Below are 27,354 nucleotides of genomic sequence, written 5' to 3'. Positions count from 1 at the left end.
CACCTTGTATCAAGTGCTCTGTGAGGTACTAAAGATATGAAAACAGCCTACAAATCTAGCAAGCAAGACGCAACTGAGCAACTAAAATAAAAAATCAGTACATACCACTGACATTGGACAAGAAGCAAGACGAGTTAAAAGAACATGAGTATTCTAGAAGAGGAAATAGCAAATGAAAAGGCCTGAAAGAAAAGGGTATGGATCATTTGAGGAAAGGAAAGTAGTTCAGTACAACCATCACAAAGGAGTGTTGTTGGAAAGAGGAAGGAGGAGACAGGGCACACCGGTCAAGGATGGCCAAAAACGATGCTGGAAAAGTACAGAGTGAGGGCATCAGTTCACCAAACATCTAATGAACCTGAATTTAGCTTTGCTAAATTCACTCATCAATTCTAACAGTCTGTAGATTCTTGTGTATTTTCTACATACACAATCAACTTATCTATGAATAAAGACAATTTTACATCTTTCATTCTCATATTTACACTTTGTATTTAATTTTCTTGCCCTACTGTAATGGCTAGGACCTGTATTCAACTGTAAATAGAAGTTGTGATAGAAGCCATCCCAAACTCAGCAGGAGAATATTTAATATATCACTATTGAGAATGATGTTGGCTATAGATTTTTTCTTTATCATACTGAAGATGTTTCTTTTTACTCTTAATTTGCTGGAAAAAAATTTTTTTTATCATAAATGGCTACTGAATTTTGTCAAAGGTTTTTTTCCACTTCTACTGAGATGACCCTATGGGTTTTCTTCTTCATTTTATTAATATGGTGAATTACACTGCTTGTTGACGAACCTTGTATTCCTGAAATATCCCTTTCTTGGTCCTAATATATAATTCTTTTTATATATCATTAGATTCTATTTGGTAATATTTAAATGTAAATTACACCAAGAAAGAAAGAGGGGGGGAGAGGGAGGGGAAAGAGGAGGAGTAAGGGAGGGAAGAAGAGGGAAGGAGGGAGGGAGAGGGTATGAGAAGATGAGATTAAAAAAAACATGATAGCAGAAAGAATAATTCAATACGAGAGTCAGTAACTGACAGTGAGAGAATCTCCTAAAAAGAACAGGAAAGAAATTATTTTTTTTAATTAATCATTCTAGGAGGTGTCATCGCCAAATAATACAAGTACCAGAAAGAGAGAACAAAGAAAACTTAGGAAAGAAATCAGCAAAATAATAATTTACGAAATTTTCTCAAAGCTACACTACTTGTCTTTTCACATTAAAGGGGCCCAGGACAACGTATGAACCAAGAAACAACACTGCAAAGTTTCAGAACACTGGGAACAAAGCCAACATTCTACTAGCTCCCAGAGAGAAAAACAAGCCACACACAAAGAAAAAGATATCAAAATGTGTTCAGACTCTTCAACCATAACACTAGACCAATGCCTTCAGAACTCTAAAGTAATATTATTTACAAACAAGCATTTGTTACCCAGCCAAATTATCTATCAAGATTAAGGAAGAATAAAGACATCTTCAGACAAACAAGATCTGCCATACATCCTTTTTCAGGAAGCTACTAAAGAACTTATTCCAACAAAATGAGCACATAATTGGAGCCAGCCCCATGGCATAGTGGTTAAGTTCAGCATGCTCTGCTTCAGTGGCCCAGGTTTGCAGGTTTGGATCCCGGGCATGTACCACACCACTCATCAGCCATGCTGTGGCAGAGACCCACATACAAAATGGAGGAAGACTGGCATGGATGTTAGCTTAGGGCTAATCTTCCTCAGCAAAAAACAAAAACGAAAACAAAAAAAACTGAGCACACAAAACAAAATGGGCAAAAGAGAGGGATGGGGTAATCTATTTTCCATTACAAATTTTATGTGATCAGTTGCATGTATTACTTTGATGAAAACAAACCTAAAAAATCAATCAAATACAATAAAAGTGACACATAATTTTTTGCAAATCATAACAGAACATTGAGCTATGTGAAATTACATTTTCAATCTAATATTTGGGGCCAGCCCCGTGGCTTAGCAGTTAAGTGTGCGTGCTCTGCTGCTGGTGGACCGGGTTCGGATCCCGGGCGCGCACTGACGCACCGCTTCTCCAGCCATGCTGAGGCGACGTCCCACATACAGCAACTAGAAGGATGTACAACTATGACATACAACTATCTACTGGGGCTTTGGGGAAAAAAAAGGAGGATTGGCAATAGATGTTAGCTCAGAGCTGGTCTTCCTCAGCAAAAAGAGGAGGACTGGCCTGGATGTTAGCTCAGGGCTGATCTTCCTCACAAAAAAAAAAATAATAATAAATAAATAAATAAATCTAATATTATATTTTTAAAGGTAAGTATATTATAGTAGATGAAGAAATCTTTTTTAATTAGACAAAGTAAATTAAACATACTCAAATTCTACTAGCAATATTAACTTTTATAGCTTTATACTCTCTCATGAAATATTTCTGCCCAAAGTAAAAGTTGAGAAAAGCTGAACATTAATAATGGGCATGAACAAAAGAGCTTCACAAATATGAAATGAAAGGAGAAAAATCTGTCTCTGTGAATTATATACAAAAGAAACAAAGACATAGCAGAGTCCTTTACTAATAAGGTACTTGATTCCAACTATCCAAAGAGAAAGCTGGCTATTCCAAAAACCTTCCAGAAAAAGATGTTCTACGATATTCTTTGTCGAAAGATTTCACCAAAACACAAACACAACAGACAACAGAGCAAGAGAGAGTGAGAGGGAGTACAAAGGAAATACAGAGAGAGACAGAGCTGAAATTCGTATATGCCATATAGTTCAAAAACAAAGAGAAAAATCTCCACATGACTGCAGGAGATTGTTGTCTTGTTACCTTCACACTTCCCATTACAATTAAGCAGATTTAATCACTAAATTAATTCCTAACATTACTTATGCATTTGCTAAGTGCATAATGCACATGGTAGTAAGTTTTAACAAACACCATTCTCACAAATTTAGAGAATTAACTGCTAAAAAAAAACCATTACAAGGAAGATTTCTCAACTTCTGGATAAACTTTTAAAATATAATAAAATTAAAATATTTTTAATATCATCTTTAAAAAAGATTTTAAAGTACACAAACAAGATTGTTATGATTGTGTTTTTAGTGCACAAGCAAAAATATTACTGAGTGAGCACAGGCAAGTTAACGAGAAAATACAACGTTTAGAAAACTCAGATCATTAAAGAGTCAGCAGTTACTTAGGCATCCAAATAGCAGGTTTAATTTAAACATATATTTAATTTTTTTAAACATAAATATAAAACATACATAATATTTAAATACAACATTACGAAGTATTTGTTATTAAAGCAGAGATCCACGGTCAAAAGCCTGAAACTGTACTTCTGACATAGCTGGAAATGCAGACAGCAGACTCATCTACAATCGAGATAATGGTGAAAACCAAGCTCTCCAAGGCAGTAAGTATAACTGAGAAGAAGAGCAAAGACATGAGAACAACAGAGACTTGGGGAATATCCACAGAAGAAAGCTAAGCCAGAAACATAACAAAAGCAGCACGGTCAGCAAGGGAGGGATCTGGGAAGAGAGATGTCATGAAAACCAAGAGAGAAGAGGGCTTCAAGAAAGCCGGCGAAGTCAGAGGCTAAATCGAGATCAAAGAGGATGAAGATAAATCAAAACCATGGGAGAAAGGGAATGGCCATATTGAATTGGTTAAGATTACCTATTTCCATCTCAACTGACAGAACTAAGAGTTTATCTTCAGGGGAGGAGGGGAAGGGGTATGGTCACTTGGAGGAAAACAGACTTCAGTTATCATTCTTGCTGTCTGTAGTCCAAGACCAATAAAAGAGAAACTCTTTCTGAATGATGTGTTTCTTCTTAAGGGCTACACTCACCAAACTGTGGAGTTGGCAAGATTCTAGCCGCTCGAATTGGGCCATGCCGAACAGAAAAGAGCTCCTGTGCTTCCCCACTGATCTGCAGGACAGGACAGAAACAATTTCAGTAAATGAAAACACAGGTCAGCACATTATTATATGAAAACAAGATCTAAATTTTATCATCATTTTTTATCTGAAACATAATATATGTACACACACGCACTCACATACATCTATGGTTGATCATACACATTAAGTATATTCATATCCTCAATTATCATAAATATTTTTAGAAAATTATAAGAGCAAGCATTTGATATGAATAGGAAAATAAATGGTCTGTTCCGGAAGGCTATAATTTTTATCTTTAATAAACTACTATAAGTCAGCTCAGTTTCTGCATGATTGCCTTCCATTTTAGAGCAAAGCAACTGTGACTTTTTAAATTAGTATTCAGTTTTCCATGTAAGAAAAAAAGTAAATATTCATAATATTCTGAAAAGCACAACGAAAATGTTGCAGTAACTTTCACAAATATGTTGTAAATGAGAAAAAGCAAAACATACTGCAAAGAACACTAAAGTGGAATGTGAATGACCCAGGTACCAGTTACAGTTCTGCAACTAACTAGCTGTTAACCATACTGAGTAAATTATTTAACCTCTATAAACCTATAATTTTTTTCTTTTTAAATATATTTTGAATAAAAATTGTATATATATATATATTTCTTTTAATAATTTTATTTATTTTTTTCCCCCAAAGCCCCAGTAGATAGTTGCATGTCATAGCTGCACATCCTTCTAGTTGCTGTATGTGGGACCTGGCCTCAGTATGGGCAGAGAAGCAGTGTGTCGGTGCGTGCCCGGGATCCAAACCCAGGCCGCCAGCAGCGGAGCATGCGCACTTAACCGCTAAGCCACGGGGCCGGCCAAAATTGTATATATTTAATCAGGTGTACAACGTGATGATTTGATATCCATATACATAGTGAAATGATTACTGCAGCCATCTCCTCAGAGTTACCTTTTTTGTGTGATGGGAGCCCCTGAAATCTACTTTCTTAGTGTTTTTCCAGGATTCAATACAGTATATTTAACTAGAGTCTTCATGCCTGAACATTAGCTCTCTAGACTTATTCATCCTACATAACTACAACTTTGTACCCTTTGACCAAGATCTTCCCATTCCCCCCACCTCCTTTAAGCCCATATTCTTTTGCATTTATAAACTAAGAAGGTAAAGGTGCTAAACAACCTCAAACATAGTTTCAATTTCAACATTCTATGAATAAAAAAAGTAATATGTAAGCATCTTTAAATGTCATCATTTTTATTATACATATAGATCAAACAGTGTATGAATATTCGTTCATTGAGTCATATCAAATTTATTCCTCAGATATAAAAGTATGGTATTCTATTAATCTGAAGGTTAGTAAACGGGGTATCCCAATATACATGCCAAGTGTGAAAATGAATGCTTTTCAAAATTAGTGGTTCAAGAGAACAGTTTGCTGCTAATTGAAGTACTGGGCAGATTAAATTACAATTAGTTAAGAAAGGCTTTCCAGACTACTTTAAGTGGTGATGTAGTTCCTAATACATTTTCATAACTGTCAAGTGTTTGATGGAATATGTAATATCAAACACGGAAAATGGTAAACATTATAAAACTAGTTCTAAATACCCAAGAACTTACAACAGATGTAATAATGATAAATATTCAATGGAGGAAACATGCTGATTTTTCTTTTAATAGTCCTGCCAAACAAGCAGTTTAAAATATCAACAGTGTATACATTATAAAATAAAGGCTTATAAATCTTCGAATATGGGCTAGCCCTGTGGCTTAGCGGTTAAGTGCGCGCCCTCCGCTACTGGTGGCCCGGGTTCGGATCCCGGGCGCGCACCAACGCACCGCTTGTCCGGCCATGCTGAGGTGGCGTCCCACATACAGCAACTGGAAGGATGTGCAACTATGACATAAATATTCCAATATTAAACTATAAATCTGCAGAGCTGCCTTTCAGATTAACTACTTTTTTAGATCTTCAGCTTCTCTTCTATCTGAATTTAAGAGCTGCAAACTATAAATATTTTTATTTCTTATAAATGTTAAATCATGTTAAATCATGGTAATGTCTAAAGAGCCATCATATTCATTTTGCTTATAAAAATTATTACAACTTATTTAGTGGCTGCAATGGCAATTCTCTCTACGCAGAAGATATAAGGAACGCCAGGCTCTTTGCACTAACTATGCAACAATAGCACCACCTACCACCAATTAAACACACAAAAGCCATAAACTCAGAATAGCAAACTATAAGAATTTACCTCTCTACAAATTCCTTTGGGAACACTAATTTTCTAAATGAAAACCATGGCCATTATACACTGCAGCTCTTAAGTCCATAGTACATTATTATAAAATGGAATTTAAAATTTAGAAAAAGACTTAAAAGGTCATTTTGTTCAACCTCCCATCCAATGCAGTAATCACACATTCTCTGAAACCTAAAAATTATAAGCCCACTTTCACTGAAAAGCATATCACTAATGTAATCCAGTTATATTATAGATGCACTATTGGCTGTCTCGACCAAAGCTTCCGAGTCATTCATTTTTTGAAAATAAATGGTTTATTGGGCAATGGATAAATAATATTTTTCAACACATATTCTATTTCTATTAATAAGGAAATGAAAAATAAATTATAAAACAATACTGTAGAACTTGCATTGAAATTATAATTCAGAGTAATGAAAAACACTTCTCACTATAACAAATATAGGTTTATACCTATAACAAATCATAGTATTCTCTCACAAAACCTACTGCCCTATACTATTATTTCCATATGCCATAGGTCTAGTATTCAGCTTTTGGTTCTATCAAATAAAGCCTTAAATTAAAAAAAAAAAGAAAGTCTAATCATATTTAACTGAGCTGCTGTACTAAATTACACTAAATAATAAATAATAAAACAAATCTGTCTTGGCATACTCACAATATGATAAACATTTGTTATCACTGGATTTAACATACAAGAGCTCAATTTGACACAGAAAAACATTTTGAAATCTGAACATACCATGTTTTCCAGTGTAACGGCTTTCAAAACAAACCTAAATGCTCTATTCTATTCTAAGCTTCTACTGTAAATCCCTCTTTAAATGCACAGCAACAGGTAAGAAAAAACATTAGGACTGATTACAAAATGCATCCCCACATTCATTACCCATCCTTCATTACCTCTAAGTTAGGGTCCTAGAATCTTTGTTTAACTAATAACATAAGGGAAGGGAGGGGAGAGAAACATTCTGTCACTATTTATAGGTATTTGTGAATATGTTGAAATCAAGACTGTTAGAAGCGTAATTCCACAGTATCCTAAGTGAGCCACAAATGTCAAACTTCCCAGAGGAGAGAACTCGCTGAAGTATGTGCAAATTCTACACTGAAATACTATTTCAGAACAGAGACAGCGCTGACAAAGTGTATACAGATAAGATGTGCACATTTTAACTTTTTTTTTAACTTCATTTATTTATTTTTCCCCCCAAAGCCCCAGTAGATAGTTGTATGTCATAGTTGCACATCCTTCTAGTTGCTGTATGTGGGACTCGGCCTCAGCATGGCTGGAGAAGCAGTGCGTCGGTGCGCGCCCAGGATCCGAACCTGGGCCACCAGTAGCGGAGCGCGAGCACTTAATCGCTAAGCCGCGGGGCCGGTCCAAGATGTGCACATTTTAAAAAGGACATAGATAGGATGGATATCTCCTTACAGGCTCTGCTTTAGCTGCCATTTTCAGTTGCCTCTAATAATCTTACACGGTATGTTCACTGGTAATTTTGCTCTCAAATAAATGAGTGTCAAAACTGATGAAGTTTTTTTAAAGGATTTCAAAGTGATTTTTACGTTTCTTAAAAAGAGCTCATTGCAAATGGCAAAGAATCTCAGAGATGAGGATTTTATAGATCCTAACAAGAACTACCAGGAGCTCTAAGTTCACTTTGAAACCGACAATAACAATAAATACAAGCATAGAACTACAAGGAAGGAGTGTAGCAAGCAACGTTCCAACTTCCAGGCAACTGCGGGAAGTTGGGGAGAGGAACAAACAAGGAGGAAACCTCTCCAATCGCTCCTCATGGGTCTCTGCCTTTGTTCTTCCTGGCATTTTAATTTCTGATGACAGACTTTTGTTGTTTGGGGCATAAACCGGACGTACCAGTTTGGAGGCACAATAAGGAGAACAAAGAATGATTTGTTCACACTGTAGGAAAAAAATCTTTTCCAACCATAGAAAATAGCTTTCGGATGGTGAAAATATGCAAATTACATACCAAACCAAAAAAGAGGGGGGAGAGCACAAGTTTAGAATCTCACAACTCAATCTAAGGCAAAAGGAAATTATAACAGCCGAGACAATAGTACACACAGAGAAAAGGCTATAAAAGTTGTGGGAGAGCTTTCTAAGCGCTTTTAGAGAATTCTAAAAGCAAATGAAGGTCATCTAACCCTCAGAATCAAACTTGTTTCTGAAATTCTGATGACTTTTCAAAGCTATCTGACTACAAAATAGAACATTCAATCAAATATCAAGGACAATATTAATAATGCTCTACAATGGCACAGAATTAGGACAGGAGTACATAATTTACACCCCCAACTTCCCTTTTAGACACTGGTCAAATGGAGAATTTTGGTCTGCAATTCATTCTTTTTAGTATACTTTATTGAAAAATAACAGACATAGAAATAATACATAAATCATATGTATATGTACAGCCTAATGAATTTTCAATGTTAATACACCTCTGTTACCAGCACAGACATCAAGAATCAGAACATTATGGACACTCAAAAGGTCCCTCCATGCCCCTTCCCGAAGGGCATTCTTGGTTATTCTCAAGAATAGCCATAACCACTATCCTAAATTCTAATATCTTAAATAAGTTTTACCTGTTCAATTTCATGTAAATGGAATCACATGGTATGTACTCTTCGTGAATGGCTTCTTTCGCATATTACATGCTTATGAAATTTATTCATGCTGCTGCATATGACTGTAGCTTTTTATTCTTGTTGCCATGTAGATGTGCACTGTATGAAAATATTACAGCTTAACCATTCTACTGTTGATGGAATTCTGGGTTGTTTCTAGTTTTGGGCTCTTAAGATATCAAGAAAAATCGCAAAAAACTTTCAAATGGGAAAATGATTGCAGTGTGTTCTTTCAATGGATTACCAAGAATTGTCTAGCGGACTCTTTGGGGTTATTTGATTCTATTGGGATCTACCCCTTTGTCTTGACCGGGCTATTTCACAATACTGTTAGTTGTAGAAAACTGATAGTAATGCAAGTGACTCTTGTCCACAGAAATGCAAATGAATTTTGTCTGGTAGAAATACAACTGCATTTCACTCCGTAAAAAAGATGATTCCAAGCCGTACATTTTAGTCCCAATAGGACATTACCCGGGTTTACATGTCTTAAGCTCATTTCAGCATTCCTAACTGCCTATATCTGTTCTTGAGATTCTATTTTGAACCAGCTGTAACAACTTGTCAAATATCTTATTAATTAATGAGTTAAAATCTATGAAACATGTCCATTTTACAGTTCCATGAGTGTCATGATTTTACCATTTTTAAAATAATGTTGTAAAGAATACTGATATGAGTATTCCTGCACATTTTGTTAGTGAACATATACATGTATTTCTTTGGGGTATATACTTACTAGTGGAATTGCTTCTATATTAGGCATATATGCCTATTTTGTAGATTTTAACAAAATAGTTTTCTAGTGATTGTACCAATTTACACTTCCACCAGCAACGTAAGGGAGTTTTACCTGCTCCACATCCTTGCCAACAGTTTATGTCAGCCATTCTGGTGGGTGTTCAGTGGGATTCTCACTGTGGTTTTAATTTGTATTTTCTTCATGACTGAGGAGGTTGATCAAACACCTTTTCATATGCTTACTGGAATTCAGTTATACTATTTCATGAATGACTGTGAAATTCTCTTGCCACTACAGGTGCCCGATTTTAAGAAATTATAGATTTAAATCTATTATGCACAGTGAATGAAATGCATAAATTAGTCTCCTCTGGAAAAGCAATGCTGCCTCAAAGTAAATATATAAACAGTCTTTGTTACAGTGGCCCTGCAAATGCAAAATCAGGGCAAATGATTTAAGACTTGTCCTGAAGGACTCTTGATGTCCAGAGGTATGTGCGATAAACAGGACAGAATATAAATGAGATTCAAGAACTCACTTCAGCAGCTCTGGAAAAAGGTAAGAGTTTTTTGCACCTAATCAAATTCATATCTTAATTTCAAATCCAGTAATGAGCAATCTTTCCCCTCAACTAAGGTACAATGGTTGGGTTATAGCAACATGATATCCATCCCTTGAAGTGGAAAAATGCTGACTTGTAAAAATTCATAGAAATATTCAAAGCAAATTCAGTCCCTGCTAAAGATGGCAGACATACAAAAATTACTATATATTTTCCTATAACTCAAGCAGTTCAAACACAAAAGGTAACGATTAGTAGTTCTTTTTCTTCATAAATACTTTAACAAGCTTTAATCCTTAAAATAAAAAAATTAAAAAGAGGTATTAATTTACCTACGTTTCAAAATGGCTACAGCATATATAGCAGATCATTTCTAGGCTGAAAATATTAATTAAAAGACCAAGCCATCAGACATGAAAAACAATAGAAAAAGAATTCCTCGTGTTTATCTCAAGCACATCCTGACTATCAGTCAAAAATAAAAATCTCTTTCATGTCAGAGTTCTCCGGACAAGTAATGGCTCTGGTTCCACCTGGGAAGTCTGAGGAAATAAAAGCAGAAAATAGCTGGGATCCTGGAAGTTTTATTTTTTCCCCAAAATCATGGCCTACAGCAACAACGCCAAGCATGCACAATATGCTAGATCATTAATTACAAATATTACACATCAACAGCACCAATGATTCCAACAGTTTATTTTAGTAGAAGATAAATTAGACTTGTGTTTACTAGCTGTATAGAAACTTACTAAATCTGAGTTTGGCTTTAAAATAAGGGTGATGACATATCTACCTAAGAAGGTAACTGTGATGATTAAATTGTGTATTTAATATATGTAACACATAGTTAGCTCTCAAAAGATAGTAACTCAAGGGGCCTGCCTGGTGGCGCAAGCGGTTAAGTGTGGTGCTCTGCTTCAGCAGCCCAGGGTTCACGGGTTCGGATCCCAGGCACGCACCAACACACCGCGTGTCACGCCATGCTGTGGCAGCATCCCATATAAAGCAGAGGAAGATGGGCATGGATGTTAGCCCAGGGCCAATCTTCCTTGGAAAAAAAAAAAAAAAAAAAAAGAGGAGGATAGGCATTGGATGTTAGCTCAGGGCTGATCTTCCTCACCAAAAAAAAAGATAGTAACTCAAGAAGATGCTTGCTGAATGAATGAATTAATGAATAAATAACAGAGTCTATATCAGCCTCATTATTCAATCTTAATGGTATTTAGCATAATTTGACTTTGCCCCACTCTTCTCAAAGCACATTATTAATATTTAATACCTGGAAATTTGTTATAATGCCATATCATAAAACACATTTTGATACAACTCACTCTTGAACCTACTGGCAAATTACTTCCTATGCTTTACAGCTATCGACAAAAGGACTCCCACACGTGGTAAGCAGCACCCCATCTATGCAGCAGTTTTTATTACACTAGTCTTCACACTCCAGCTCAAGATTAAGGCAGTTTCCACCCTCTCTCGCAAATATCCCACACTCATCACAACCTTTATGTGTTTATACCATGTTTTTACCTGTAACAGCTTTTCTTACCACCAGCAATGTAAAAACAGCCGATTTAAAAATACTAATGTAATCAATCTTTTATAATGTATCAATCTTTTCGCATATCAACCATATGGACACAACTGAAATGACGTTATTTCAGTTATTAATAATGTGTCAATGTCAGTTCTCACTAATACAAGATGTTAATAGGGGAAAATGGGAGGGTGAGGGGACACACGGGAATTCTCTGTACTTTCTGCTCAATTTTTATATAAACCTAAAACTGCTCCAAAAAAATACAGTTTATTAATTTTTACTTATACATATGGATAAATGTGAAAATTCTACAAATAAATTTTAACTTTCCCTGATATCTCCCCCCCAAAAAATAGGGATAAAAGGCAAAAATATAGAGAGATGGTGAAAACAAAGAAGTGATGAGGTCTTATACTAAGGAATTCAGTTCCTAAAGCAAAAAAAGGACCTCAGCCTATTTAAATACACAGGTGTATACTTATCATTTTGCTAATTGTTTCACATGTGCTATTCATACAGACAACACAAATAACCTGATGAAGTTCCTTAAAAAGAAAATTGTTTGGGCCGGCCCCGTGGCTTAGCGGTTAAGTGTGCGCACTCTGCTACTGGTGGCCCGGGTTCGGATCCCGGGCATGCACCAACGCACCGCTTCTCCAGCCATGCTGAGGCCACATCCCACATACAGCAACTAGAAGGATGTGCAACTATGACATACAACTATCTACTGGGGCTTTGGGGAAAAAAAAAAAAAAGGAGGAAGATTGGCAATAGATGTTAGCTCAGTGCCAGTCTTCCTCAGCAAAAAGAGGAGGATTGGCATGGATGTTAGCTCAGGGCTGATCTTCCTCACAAAATAAAAAAGAAAGAAAAAAGGAAATTGTTTCATGACAGTTTTTTTAACTTAGTCATAATAACATTTTTTTAATTAGGTAGAAAAGGTAAAACTATAAAGAGAGATGGGGGAAGGAGTGGCAGGTATCATCTTATTCTAAGGTATTCAACTACTAAGCGACAAAAGACGGCACCTAGCTACATGAGTGGCTATTACAGCTACGAAGCAATCTCTAATAAGAGTTGACAGTCTCTCTCTGGAATCACCCTGTGAGCCAATTTGATGATATAGTTTCATTTTAGACATAATGAAACATAGAAAAATATTCCCAAAAAAGGACCAGATCAAACAGGCATCAGAATCTCATATTAATACACTGTATTCAAAATAGTTTTTAAACTCAGGCCTTTTTTCTCCAAGTCACTGCCAGGAGGTTATTTTTATGTGTTACAGCTCTGCTCCAACAATTTCAAAAACTTAAGATAGCACAGTTTGAGGAAAGTATTCCTAATAGTAAAAAGTAATTCTTTTGAAAGCTCCTAAAATTAGGAGGAAGAAGGGGACAAGTTTCTTGTTTTATTTTGACTACCTAACCACAAATGATTCAGTTCATGTTAGAGCTCCAGTATCCCTGTAAACTACTCTGTACACATCAAGAAAAAGAATACCAACCACAAAAACCACCTAAAACGCATATTTGTGAGGACTAACAACTTATAGAACAGATATTTGCTAACCACATAAAGCAGACAGCAACTGAGTCTCTATTTTGGTCTTGACACTAAATTCAAAATATAAAACTCGAAGCAAGAGGGAAGTGAGTTTCAAGAACAATATGAAAACCGCAGAACACAGATAATGAATGGAACTTGTAAGCATATTTTCATACTACTTCCAAATTTCTGCACAGAGAGGGTATTTTAAGGCGACTTTAACCTTTCACCTTCAGCCTGATTTTTGAAAAGAAGATCAAAGAAAAGCAGTTTAAACTCACACGTTCCTCCAGTTATGCAATACAGATTTAGACATTACACTTCAAAACCCCAGCCATTACTTCAGCACCACCAACCCAAATACCATTCCAGAGCTTTGAAGCAGCCCTAATGGTATCTCCCATTTGCAAGTAACACTTCTGTAGTCAAAAGATCTTACTCAGGGTAGATGTTAATGTAAAACCACTCAGACTACACAGACACACAAGCCTGGAGGCAGACTGGAAGGTGTTCAGAAGTCAATGTAACACCATTACAGAGAGTGTCAGCCTAGCAGCTGTCATAAACACTTCATAAACACTCAGACACACAAACTGGATTCCCTTTAACTCATTATTTTATTTTGTGCTTAATACACGTCCAATTGAAAAGAGAAAGGGAAAACAGTGCTACAGATAAGCCAATTTGCCTTATAGCCTTTCTCCACTTTTAAAAGACTGAGTTTGTCGTATTTTATTGGTATTGTAAACCTATCCTGATATAATCTGTGGATTGAAGATAGTTTTGCAATAGATATCTAACCAAGGGGAAACTGATTATATTGAACAGAAGTCTAAGGTTTTTCTTCTTTAAAATAGATTATCATGCGAACTTGTAAGATTGATAAGATGATCAAAAATGACTGATAACACTAATGGGAGCCAGACGTGGAGCAACGAGAACTCTCAGGTATTGCAGATGGAAGTGTATAATGATACAACCTCTTTGGAAAACTTTAGGTAATTTCTAATAGCTAAGTAAACTGTGGTATATCTAATCAGTGGAATAAAACAGTAATAAAACAAAAATTAAAAATACAAACTACTGCAACAGGTAAAAACATGAATGAATCTAAAAACATATACTGAGCAAAAAAGACAGACAACGGAATACATCCTGTGTACCTCTATTTACATTAAGTTCAATACAGGTGAAACTAGTCTATGATCAGAATAATGATTACCTTATCTGGGGGGAAGGGAAATACTGACTGAAGAACTTTCTGAATAAGAAAAATGTTCTACATTTTGTTCTCAATGGTAGTTTCATTTATTTATGTGTGTGTACACATGTACATATATACAAACTTACATAAACATACATACAGGGGCCGGCCCGGTGGTGTAGTGGCTAAGTTCGTGCGTTCCACTTTGGCAGCCCAGGGTTCTTGGGTTCAGACCCCAGGCGCGGACCTACACACTGCTCATCAGCCACACTGTGGCGGCATCCCACATACAAAAATAGAGGAAGACTGGCATAGATGTTAGCTCAGGGACAATCTTCTTCAAGCAAAAAGAGGAAGATTGGCAATAGATGTTAGCTCAGGGCCAATCTTCCTCACACACACACACACACACACACACACACACACACAAAATACATATAAATGCACACACACAGTCATCAAACTATAAAATTGAGATTTGTACATTTTATGGTATGTATGTTATATCTCAATTTTTAAAAAGATATCATAAATAAACTGTGATACATGTGATACATACAGACAATGGAATATTATTCAGCACTAAAAAGAAATGAGCTTTCAAGTCATGAAAAGACATGAGGTAAACTTAAATGCATAATATTAAGCAAAAGAAGCCAATTTGAAATGGCTACCTACTGTATGATTCCAACTTTACAACATTCTGGAAAGGCAAAACTATATAGACAGTAAAAAGATCAGTGGTTGCCAGGCAGGGAGTACAGAGGATCTTTAGAGCAGTGAATAGTTAGAGCACAGAGTATCTTTAGGGCAGTAAGACTATTCTCTATGATACTACAATGGTGGATACATGTCATTATACATTTATCAAAACCCATAGAAAGTACAACACCAAAAGTGAACACTAAAGTAGACTTTGAGTGACAATGATGTATCAGTGTAGGTTCATCGATTGTAACAAATGTACCACTCTGATGTGGAATGTTGACAGTGGGAGGGTGGGCATTTGTGAGAACAGGAGGTATATGGGAAATCTCTGTATTTTCAATTTTGCCATGAACCTTAAAACTGCTCTAAAAAATAAAGTCTATTTCTTTTAAAAAAGGTATCTATCAAAGAAGCTGAGTTGGTTAAATATGAGCTATAATTTTTTCATCTGTAAAATGAGAATAACGCTAACTAGTAAAATTGACAGGATAATAGACAATAGAGACAACGTGCCCAAAATAATGTGTGGGACATTCTGATTATTCAAAATTATATATGTTATTATTTATATGAATATTATGAAACTTATCTAGGCAGCACAAGTGTCAAAACTCCCCCCGGCAACCCATCACTATTCAGTGTTCCATACCATATTCATACCTCCATCATCACACTAATCTCACAGACCAGGGTTTCTCAGCCTCAGCACTACTGACATTTTGGACTGGACAGTTTGCTGTGGGACGTTGTCCTGTAACCCGTAGGATTGTTTAGCAGCATCTCTGGCTTTTACCCACTAGAAGCCAGTAGCAACTCCCAATAGCGACAATTAAAAATGTCTGCAAACATTGCCAAATGACTCCTTGGGGGCAAAATCACTCCCATTTGGGAAGCGCTGACACAGACTGCAATTATGTAGCAACATCTCACTCAAGTAGAATATAATCTCCTCAAGGCAGGGCTCAGCTTTTAGTTACATTTGTATCTCCTAAGACCTGGCATGGAACCTAAAGTTTCAGTGTGGTTGAATGGAAAAAGTACGGTGCTATTAATTAATAAGAAGAGAGACTTTAGGAAGAAGGGATAGATTGGAAATGGAATGAGAGCAAACAGCAAGTGATTATGAAATTTAGTTTGGATCTTTCTGAAACTGAGTTTCTAGCACACTTTGAAGAAAATTTTCAGCAAAAGGTTGAAATCTTGAAACATTTATTAAACATATATACACATACACATGTATATATGAATATATAACATAAATATACATATACATATAGACATATCCTACTAACTGCCAGACAATGTACTTGGCACCGGAGATCCAAACACCATTAAGACATGATCACAGTTCTAGAGAGGCTTACAAAGAATTCTCCCAGTTGCTAATGTAAAATCAAGATTCTCAAAAATGGGGCTGGCCTGGTGGTGCAAGCGGTTAAGTGCACACACTCCCGCGGCAGTGGCCCGGAGTTCGCCGGTTCAGAGGCCATGCTGTGGTGGCGTCCCACATAAAGTGGAGGAAGATCGGCACAGATGTTAGCTCAGGGCCAGTCTTCCTCAGCAAAAAGAGGAGGATTGGCATGGATGTTAGCTCAGGGCTGATCTTCTTCACACACACAAAAAAATCAATGTCGTAGGTCAATTACATCTAAGTAAAACTAGAAAAGAAAAAGTACAAGATTTTTAAAAAATCAATGTAAATGTCTATTTCCTGGTTTTGATATTATGCTACAGTTTATATAAGATGTCACCCTTTGCGGGAAGCTGGGTAAAGGGTACACAGGACTCTAAATAATATTCTCCAACTTCCTATGAGTCTATAATTATTTCAAAATAAAAATATTTTAAAAATCAATTCAAAAATAGAAGGGGGAAAAAAAAAACCCAAAGCAAAAAACATAAAGAGAGCAAAAATTACCTGCACATATATGGTGTTATTGCAATCAAGTGGAGAAAGAATGGTCTTTCCAGGAAATGGTGCCAATTAGGTATCTTTTTTTTTTTTAATTTTTAAATTAAAAAAAGCCATGACCCCTATCTCATACATACACAAAAATTTGCAAATGGATCATAAACCTAAAGGTAATAACAACAACTTTCTAACACAAAACACAGGAGAATATCTTCATGGCCTTAGAGAAAACAAGGATACAAAAAGCATTAACAATAGAGTAAACCACTTAAATCCTGACCTGGATTTCTTTCATCAAAAGACATTTAGAAAGTGAAAATGTAAGAATACCTGTAAAGGAGACTATTAGGACAAATGATGAAATCAGAAAATGGACTGTGGATTACGTAACAGTATTGTATCAAATTTAAATGTCGTGGTTTTTATAATAGTGCTATGGCTATATAAGACAATGTGCTTATTCTTAGGAAATATACACTGAATTATTTATGGGAAAAGGGGGCATGATTTCTCCTACTCATAAACGGTTCAGAAAAAAAATCTGCACAAATAAAAAAATTGAGAGAATGATAAAGCAAATGGGGCACAATGTTCATAACTGGTAAATCTGGGTAATGGGTAACAGGAGCTCCTTGTACTAGTTATAAAATTTTCTGGAAGTCTGAAAATATTGCAAAATAAAAAGCATCTTTAAAACCCCACCAAGAGATACCAACACATACCTACCAGAATGGTCAAAATTAAAAAGACTGATAATACCACAATGAGAATGTGGAGCAAATTAAACTTTCACACATTGCTGGTGGGTGTATGTATTGGTAAAACCACTCTGGAAAACTGTTTGGCAATATCTCCTAAAGGTAAACATACACCTACACTTTGACACAGCAAATCCACCCTACTTCTATATCCAAGAGAAATGTGTGCAACATATGTCCACCAAGAAACATATACAAGAACCTTCAAAGCAGCTTTAATCATAATACCCCAAAACTGGAAACAACAAAAATGTCTATCAGTTGTATAATGGACTTTTAAAAACGTGTTGTACGTATTAAAGATAGAATACTACACAGCAAAAATAAGAACAAATTACTGCTACACACAATAACATGAGAATCTCATAGTCAAACTGTTAGAAGAAAGAAGCCAGACACAAAAGGATACAGATTGTATTATCTATGACCATATTTCTTTTAACGACATTCAAGAACAGAAAAAGCTAATTTCTTGGGCCGGCCCGGTGGTGCAAGTAGTTAAGTGCGCGCGTTCCGCTGTGGCAGCCCGTGGTTCACCGTTCGGATCCCGGGCACACACCAACACACCGCCTGGCAAGCCATGCTGTGGCAGCATCCCATATAAAGTGGAGGAAGATGGGCACAGAAGTTAGCCCAGGGCCAGTCTTCCTCAGCAAAAAAAAAAAAAAAAAAAAAAGAGGAGGATTGGCAGATGTTAGCATAGGGCTGATCTCCTCACAAAGAAAAGAAACTAATCTCTGGTGATAGAAGTCAGAATAGTGATTACTTGGAGGTACAAGGAAGACAGTATATGATAGGGAAGTAGCATGATGGGACTCTTCTGAGCTGCTGGAAATGTTCTATATCTTAATCTGAGTGATGTACAGAAGGTTATATACACAGAGAAAAATTCAATCTGTACACCTAAGATATGTGTACTTTACTGTATTTAATATATTCAATAAAATTTATAACAAAAGAAAAAAATTGCCTTCCACAAACTCATAAGTCAGCTTATGTCCAAAGAATATTTTCCGTCTTAGAGTAGAAAAGCATCAAAAATATTTCAAAGATTCCAATTTACAATAATAAATTTCAAACTCAAAGTCAATTGCTTATATCAAATCAATGAGTCACATAAAGCCACTATTAAAACAAAAAGAAAGATTAAACTTCAAATGCAAGACTTCTCGAAAGTGACACCTTAAGAAGAATACTCTAAGAAAAAATATTTTCCTCCATTAATACAGGTAGATTCAGAAGTTATTTCAATATTATTCTTCATTTCTGCTTTTATTTACTCCACGACACCCAATGTTCTTCCATCGCAGATGACTAAAGAGCCTGATCCATAACTTCTCTTTCCAGTAATAAGAGACTGGACCAAACAAAATAAGGCCACGTTCTCAACAAAGGCAATTTTTTTATTAAGAGTCCGTATTCAAACTTTCTCTGCTTGCCAAGTTACCCAAATCGCTGACTTTATACTGCTCCCAAGTGAAATCCATAAAAATTGTTTCCTGGCTAACAATCTTGACATGGCAAGGTCTATTGGCACCCAACTCCTAATAAATAACAGACTAATTGGTATTTACCTCAAATATGCCCTTGCATGTTTTCTCTAAAGCTTTAGTGTAAAAGCTACACCAAAAGCTTTAGGGCAAATATTTCAAGGCCAACAGCTGCACTTTTCTTAGCTCAATGTGTTAGCGACACCTAGTGTCACATCTTTGAAGTATAGTCCACGCTCCAAGAAAACACTCCAAATGTTAACTTCGTGAACCTAAAACATACTGCTTCATACAATGCAACTGTCATCTTCTAGCTGCTGTAATGAATACATTCCCAAGATTTTTTAAGATATTAAGCATTTCAAAAGAGGACGAAACACTAAATCACCATTTAAACAGAGAGCAAAAAAGTATGGAAAACTATCAGGACTTCTACAAAGATACTATCTTCAGTTTCTTATCCATTGAAAATTTTAAATGAGAACCCTTTATTACTTATACTATATAATGCAATTTTTGTCTAATATTTTTAACATAATGTAAGTCTAAGTCTCATAATCAAATTCTATTTCTTCTAAAACTATGCCATCTTACATACCAGGCAGGTCAAATCTTGCAAACTTCTTTGACTCTTTCTTCTCTTCTCAATATCTTATCAGTTACCACAACAACAAACTTAGTTCAGGCTCTCAACATTTCACATTTTTTTTTTTTTATAATTTTACTTATTTATTTTTCCCCCAAAGCCCCAGTAGATAGTTGTATGTCATAGCTGCACATCCTTCTAGTTGCTGTACGTGGGACGCGGCCTCAGCATGGCCGGAGAAGCAGTGCGTCAGTGCGCGCCTGGGATCCGAACCCGGGCCGCCAGTAGTGGAGCGCGCGCACTTAACCGCTAAGCCACGGGGCCGGCCCTCAACATTTCACATTTAGACAATGTTGAAACTGACTCCTAACTGGCCTCCTAACCTTTTCTTTTCTCCTCATTCTCTATTCATCCCACTGTCACTGCAAGATCAATCTTTATTAAACATGGATTTTGGAATGCATCTCTGTTACTCAAAGATTTTTAATGAGTTCATACTGGCTGAAAGATTAATAAATCCAAATCTTCATCTTGCAATTCAAATCTCCTCCCTGAAACTTTTATATCTCATTCCATGTCCATGGAGAGCATGCAACCACTAAAATGAACGTAAACAATCAGAGAGACGTTGTGTTAAAAAAAATAATACATGATTGAACAATGTCTAAAAGTTACTCATCCTCATAAAAAACTCCTTCAACTAGATGCCCTGTTGATAGTGCTTGTCAAACCACGTTATGAAGACTCAATTACTTTTTTTATTTTTCTATTTTTAATTTCCATTCTGGGACAAACAGATACTTCTGTAAACAACAAATATATTTTGGATGATGTGCAACCAGCAAATAGTTATAGGTTTCTGAAAGCTTTCTCTCATTCTCTGTACTTATCTTGCTGCATACAGTAACAAACACTTCACTGACTATCACCAGTTCGTGGACCAGCATCAGTCCAAGGTCCACAAACTTAAAACCAAACTCACTATCTTTCCACTCAAATATGCTCCTTATCATATCTTCCCTGTTTTCATAAGAGGCATCACTGTCTACCTTTGTTCAAAGTCCTCCAAGGGCTTCTACAACTCAATATTTTTTTAATGGGCAAAAAAATTGTACAGATAATTCCTAAAAGATCAAATGGCCAACAAATACATGAAAAAGTGCTCAGCATTATTAGTCATCAGGGAAATGCTAACTAAAACCAGGAGGTATCACTCATCAGAATGGCTGAAATTACAAAGATGGACAACACCAAATGTTGGCAACGATGTGGAACAACTCATACATTGTTGGAGGAAATGTAAAATGGTACAACTACTTTGGAAAAAGGTTTTACAACCTTTTCCAAAGTTTCTTATGAAACTAACCACATTCCTACCCTACGAAGCAGCAAGTCCACTTGTAGGTATTTACCTAAGAGAAATGAACACACGTTTACAAAAAGACCTACAGAAGAATCTTCACAGCAGCATTATTCACAACAAGCAAAAGCTATAAATAGCCCAGCTATCCATCAAGAGAAGGGATAAACTATGGTATATTCACACATTGGAGTACTATTCAGCAATAAAAAAGAACAAACAACGTGGGTGAATCTCACAAACATTATGCTCAGTGAAAGAAGCCTTACACAAAAAAAGCACATACTGCATAATAGCACAAGAAGTTTGAAAACAGGCAAAACTAATCTATAGTGGAAAAAAACGAGAATAGTGGTTGCTTCTGGATGGGGTGGAGGAAAACTTAACTAGGAATAGGCATGAGGGAAATTTCTTGAACGATAATCATGTTCAGAGACTTGGGTTACCTAAGTGCACACTCTTGACAAAGCTCAGGAAATTTACATATTAAGATTTGTGTATTTAATTGTGTGTAAATTTTACTTTATTATCTAGTTAATGATATGCATGCAAAAGTAGTCAAGGGAAAGTATGCTGATGTTTGCAATTTACTTTGAAATGCGTCAAATAACAGATGAATATGAGATAAAGCAAGTAGAGTAAAATTTTAATGGTACAATTGAGGTGGTGGGTATATACATGTTTTCACTGTGAAATTGTTTCAACTTTGCTCTATATTCAAAATTTTTGAAGTCTTTACAATGGGGACAACGCTCTAGCCCACCACTACCTCTCAGACATCATCTCCTAGCATTCTTCACCCTGCCCACTCAGCTCCAGATAAACAGCCTCCCTGCTATTCTTGAATATAGGAAATATATAATCCTACCACAGAGTACTGGTTTTGAGTGCTCCTCCCTCAAATACCCACAAGGATCACTCCTCCACACTTCTGCTCAAAAGGTCTTTGAGAAAGGCTTTCCTAGTCCACCCTACATAATATAGCAACCCATAGTAACAGCAACTACCCCACCATAACACTTATCACCATCTAGCATGGTACATGTTTATTAACATCTTCCCTACCCTCCAACCCATCTACCTAGCACGGACATTCCACAAGAAGAATGATTTTGTTTTGCTCATTGTTGTTTTCCCAGCACCTTGAACAGGGTCTGGCATGTAAAAGGCAATCAATAAACCTTTGCTGATTGAATGAACTAATAAATGAATGGGGTAAGTATAAATGGCATGGCTTTACAAGAATGCAATTTGGCAAATCTATAAAGACCCTTAGTATATCTACTTTTATTGATGTCTCCAAATTACATGATCATAAAGATATTTATCTCAATATTCTTTATGAAGAAAAAAACTTAAGAAATCTAAATCAATGTCCAACTATAGAGAAAAGAACATTTCCACCTCAGAGCTGCTTACTTCACTCTTTGCTGTTCCAATCTTACCCTGACTAAATCTTAATTAATTTTCTATGCCACTTCCTTATTATAATCTCTTATTCTTTTCTTCATATCACTATTTAAGTTGTATATGAATTTATTTTTATTTAAATTCATCTCTCCCACTAGCCCCATTACAGCAAAGACTTATTTTGCTCAAAATACATATTTTAGCCCAGACTTGTGTTGAATAAATGAACACCTTTTAAATCCTCATAGCTCATTGCACCAAAGTCAATCTATGTGTAACACTGGGAGAAAAAAATATGAAGGACGGAAGTATGATATTTTAAGATAACTGAAATAAATACTAAGATAATAACAGCTAACAGAATTGAAGGAATTAAGAAAGGAAGAGTACGGAACTGCTGTTTTTTTTCATATTAATGTCATAAAACTGTTTGGTTTTTAGTCCATGTACATGTATAACTTTAATTTCTTTTTAAAAATTAAGGATTTCATGCAGAAGAGCCTATATTTACATTACCAAAAAGAGGCAATGACATAGCTGGGCATGGGTGGGAAAAGGGCCTGTTTATCCAGAACATCAACGTAACAAATAATCATTCTTTCTTATGTTACATCAGATGTGTTGAAAGAAGGGGTCTGACAGCTTGGGAAAGCTAGGAATGCTGGTGTTTTTCTGCAGCCATCTCACATACAAAGCGGTGGGGATTGGGCAGCAGAGAAAGTACGACAGTTCCGCTTCGAGCTAACTCTACCTAACTATATTCCTAGACATCAACTAAGCCTCATTCATATTTGTACACTTCATAAATAGACAATTTTTTAAAACGTTTAACCAGGCTATGTTTATTTTCGTAAGCTGAGACTCACAGGTGGAACAGTTATATAAAATCAACAGAAGGGAACCCTGTGCACAAACCTGAAGCAAAACCCGAGCTATGGTTTGGACAGGGATTGACTTTATGCCCACCCGCACTTACTCAAAAGCAAATATGATTTATAGTCTGCAAAGATCCCCAAGAGCCAGAATTATTTCTAGGTTGACCAACATAAGCTCCCCACTGTCTAGCACATGGTAACACTTAAATTATTATTGAGTAACTGACTAGTGATAAACAAGTTTCAGAAGGGTGTAGTAAGAGTAATGGGTAACAGTCACAGTAGTCTATAAAATATGAACATTTGAAGGTGCATCATAACCTTTTACAATGAAAACTAAAACTAAACTGCCAAACTACTCACATGACATATCTTCTGCTATCACATTTGGGAAGTAATGAAGTATAGCTCTTAGATCATGGGCTTTGAATTTGAAGTCAGATAGAACTGGGTTTGAACTCCAATTCTCTCTTACAAGCAGTGTGACCTTACCACCTGTAAAACAGGATAACTCCTACCTCACAGTATACAGCAGATGAGATAATGTGTACATAAAGCTCTCTGAACATAGAGCTCAATCAATGCAACAGAAGAAGCTTATTTTCCCAAACTGCCCACTAATTCTTGAAACAGTCTTCACAGGGCTATACTTCTGTGATAGGAAACAACTAGTCAATGAAAATTTCATGAAGGAAAGATTATTCAACTCTCAAAATACAATCTGGGTACAAGAATTACTTTAAAGAAGTAATTTAAATTACTCAGAAGACCTTTAAGTTACTCAGAGCTAAACATAAGTTAACTTTAAAACTATTACAAGTGATGCCTCTAATTATAACCGAAACAAGTAGGTAGCCTGAGCCCCACCAAAGGAATGTGCTCCATCCAGTCAACACCCCTAATCACAAGGCTCAACCTCCTTGTTAAGGCTCTAGCTTCCTCTTTGCCTTCAAGCCCTGTCAACAAACAGCATAATGGATCAAAATGAAGTCTCTATTATTAAGAAAAGATTACATTTACAAAATCCTTTCCACTGATCACAACCTAGAAATATTTCTCTTGGTAGGGAAAAAAAAAAAAAACTGCCACATTTTAAGTCCTCTGTCCATGCTTTGGCATGACACTTAAATTACAAACAACATTGCAGGGCTGTGAAAAATGTCAACTATATATGCCAAAAGGCACGAGAAAGAGGACACTCATTCTATGACATACCAGCGGGCTTCTTCCACATCTACAAAATAAAGCCAATCTTTAAAAACAAGAAATTTAAAACCCCAAATCCTAAATACCTAATAATATGATACATAATTATATGATGAGATGGAAGACCAAAGTTCATCATAAGTAATTTATCAAAGAATAAATTTTTTAAATTATTAAAGAATTATGAAGACCCACGTGCTCACTACTTAATAATCCTTACGCCACTGAAGCCAAATTGTATACTCAAGAACATCCCGAACCCCATGAAATTTGAGGTAATATATGTTTGCTTATAAATCTTCTAAGAAGTAACCATATTACCCAAAAGAACCACAAAAAGGGGGAAAAAATTGTAGCTGAAACACACATACAGGGGCTTCAAACAATTTGGTGAATGCATTTATTAAAGATACAAATTAAAATTCTATTGGCCCCAAGCCTCCAACTGCAAAAGAACCACACAGTAGAAGTTACCCCCCTCCCCTCATCCACCGGAGAGATACAACATTTATCCCATGACAAACACTGGAATGTAAGGACAAGCCAAAGTATGCAGTCCCTACCACACTTCACTGAGCAGTGATCCTACCAAGCCTATTTTGTTTCTAAAACAAAAAATAAAGGGATATTCAAGCTTTTTCAATAATAGAGAACAAGTTACATATTAAGGAAAATCCAAATAATGGAATTATATGCAGCTATAAAATTCAATGAAGAGGGCCAGCCCCGTGGCTTAGCGGTTAAGTGCGCGCGCTCCGCTACTGGTGGCCCGGGTTCAGATCCCGCGTGCGCATGGACGCACCGCTTCTCCGGCCATGCTGAGGCCACGTCCCACACACAGCAACTAGAAGGATGTGCAACTATGACATACGACTATCTACTGGGGCTTTGGGGAAAAAAAAGGAGGAGGATTGGCAATAGATGTTAGCTCAGAGCCGGTCTTCCTCAGCAGAAAGAGGAGGATTAGCATGGATGTTAGCTCAGGGCTGATCTTCCACAAACACAAAAAAAATTCAATGAAGAAGCTCTCCGAATATGACATTATGAGTAAAAAACATGAAGGTATAGATTAAGTTGTATAATATGCTACCATCTGTTAGGGAAGGACAAGGTTGGAGAAATATATTATATATGTTTTTTATTTGTGTAAAATATTGCTATAAGCATACTTAAGAAACTACAGATCCTGGTTGCCTCAAGGCAGGGGAAATGGGGGAGAATGGTGGGAGGGAGTTTTTTACCCTCATAGACTTTGTGAATTTTTTACTATGTGAATGTTTTTGTGAATGTTTTAACTGATTCAAAACATTAATTTTTTTTTAAATGATTGCTGATTTTTTCTAAAAGCCTTCTGTAAGCCTGTTTACCCTTCTGTAAAATGGGAGGGGAATAATAATAATGATGATAATAATACCTACTTAATAGAGTTGCTATGATGAAAAATGAGATCTTGCAAGTAAAGTCATTCCCACGATTCCTGACCCACATTACAAATCATTTACAGCATCTTTGATTTCCCACTTGCCCCTTATTCCTTGTGTCTGGTATGATTTGGCACACATAGCAGCCTCTTGGCAACTGCTTGTGAAATAAATCTATCAGACCTTATAGAAATTATCGCCAGATTTCACATCAGCTAGCATGCTGGAAAGTATTATATTTTGGGGATTCAGTCATCTTCATACTTACAGGGATGCTCCAGACCTGCATTCCATCACTGTAGCCAATCATAATCAGCAAAGGCGGTTCATTCCCAGTGCTATGTATTTCATGAAATTCCAGATTTCTTGATGTATCTGCATTAGAATTAAGTAACAAAGAAGCAAATTAAAAAGACACAATGTCAATCAAGAAAACAACTACACTTCTTTAATGTTATTAGTGCAACTATTGTTTAAATTGTTTCTCAATAAAATGTAACTGCAGGGGCCAGTATGGTGGCGTAGTGGTTAAGTTCACGAGCTTCACTTCGGCAGCCCAGGGTTCGCAGGTTTGGATCCCAGGTGTGGACTGACACACCACTCATCAAGCCATGATGTGGCGGCATCCCACATATGAAATAGAGGACGATGGGCACAGATGTTAGCTCAACAAAAAGAGGAGGATTGGCAATGGATGTTAGCTCAGAGCCAGTCTTCCTCACACACACACAAAAAAAGTAAGTGCAGAAGTATTTGGAAGACATCATTTAAAAGAAAGTGAACAGGAAGCTGAAATTATAAAACTAGTAGTTTTTTTTAAAACCAATACCTATAATTATCAGCACAAGTAAGGTTTTAAAAATCAAACTCTCAGGGCCGGCCCAGTGGCACAAGCGGTTAAGCGCACACGCTCCGCTGAGGCGGCCCGGGGTTCCCCGGTTCAGATCCCGGGGGCACACCAACGCACCGCTTGGCAGGCCATGCTGTGGCGGCGTCCCATATAAAGTGGAGGAAGATGGGCATGGATGTTAGCCCACGGCCAGTCTTCCTCGGCAAAAAGAGGAGGATTGGCAGATGTTAGCTCAGGGCCGATCTTCCTCACACACACAAAAAAATCAAACTCTCACTAGAGAACTAAGGAATATTAATAACAGGAA

General features: G+C 36.4%; 1 protein-coding gene across 7 annotated transcripts in view; it reads right to left on the bottom strand.

Annotated features, from left to right (window-relative positions):
• Nucleotides 1–27,354, bottom strand: part of BCAS3 (BCAS3 microtubule associated cell migration factor) — a 562,723-nt gene that overhangs the window by 516,445 nt on the left and 18,924 nt on the right. For all 7 annotated transcript variants that reach the window (XM_014790917.2, XM_004434813.3, XM_014790915.2 and 4 more), the window contains exons 5-6: nt 26,466–26,572; nt 3,873–3,954 (exon numbers count right to left, since the gene is read on the bottom strand). In XM_014790917.2, the coding sequence (XP_014646403.1) occupies nt 3,873–3,954; nt 26,466–26,572 (189 nt within the window). The remainder of the gene's footprint in view (nt 1–3,872; nt 3,955–26,465; nt 26,573–27,354) is intronic.

This window comes from Ceratotherium simum, chromosome 16 (assembly GCF_057802395.1).
Source record: "Ceratotherium simum simum isolate JZ-2026a chromosome 16, ASM5780239v1, whole genome shotgun sequence".
NCBI classification, from domain to species: Eukaryota; Metazoa; Chordata; class Mammalia; order Perissodactyla; family Rhinocerotidae; genus Ceratotherium; species Ceratotherium simum.
This window is presented reverse-complemented; position numbering and strand designations above follow the sequence as displayed.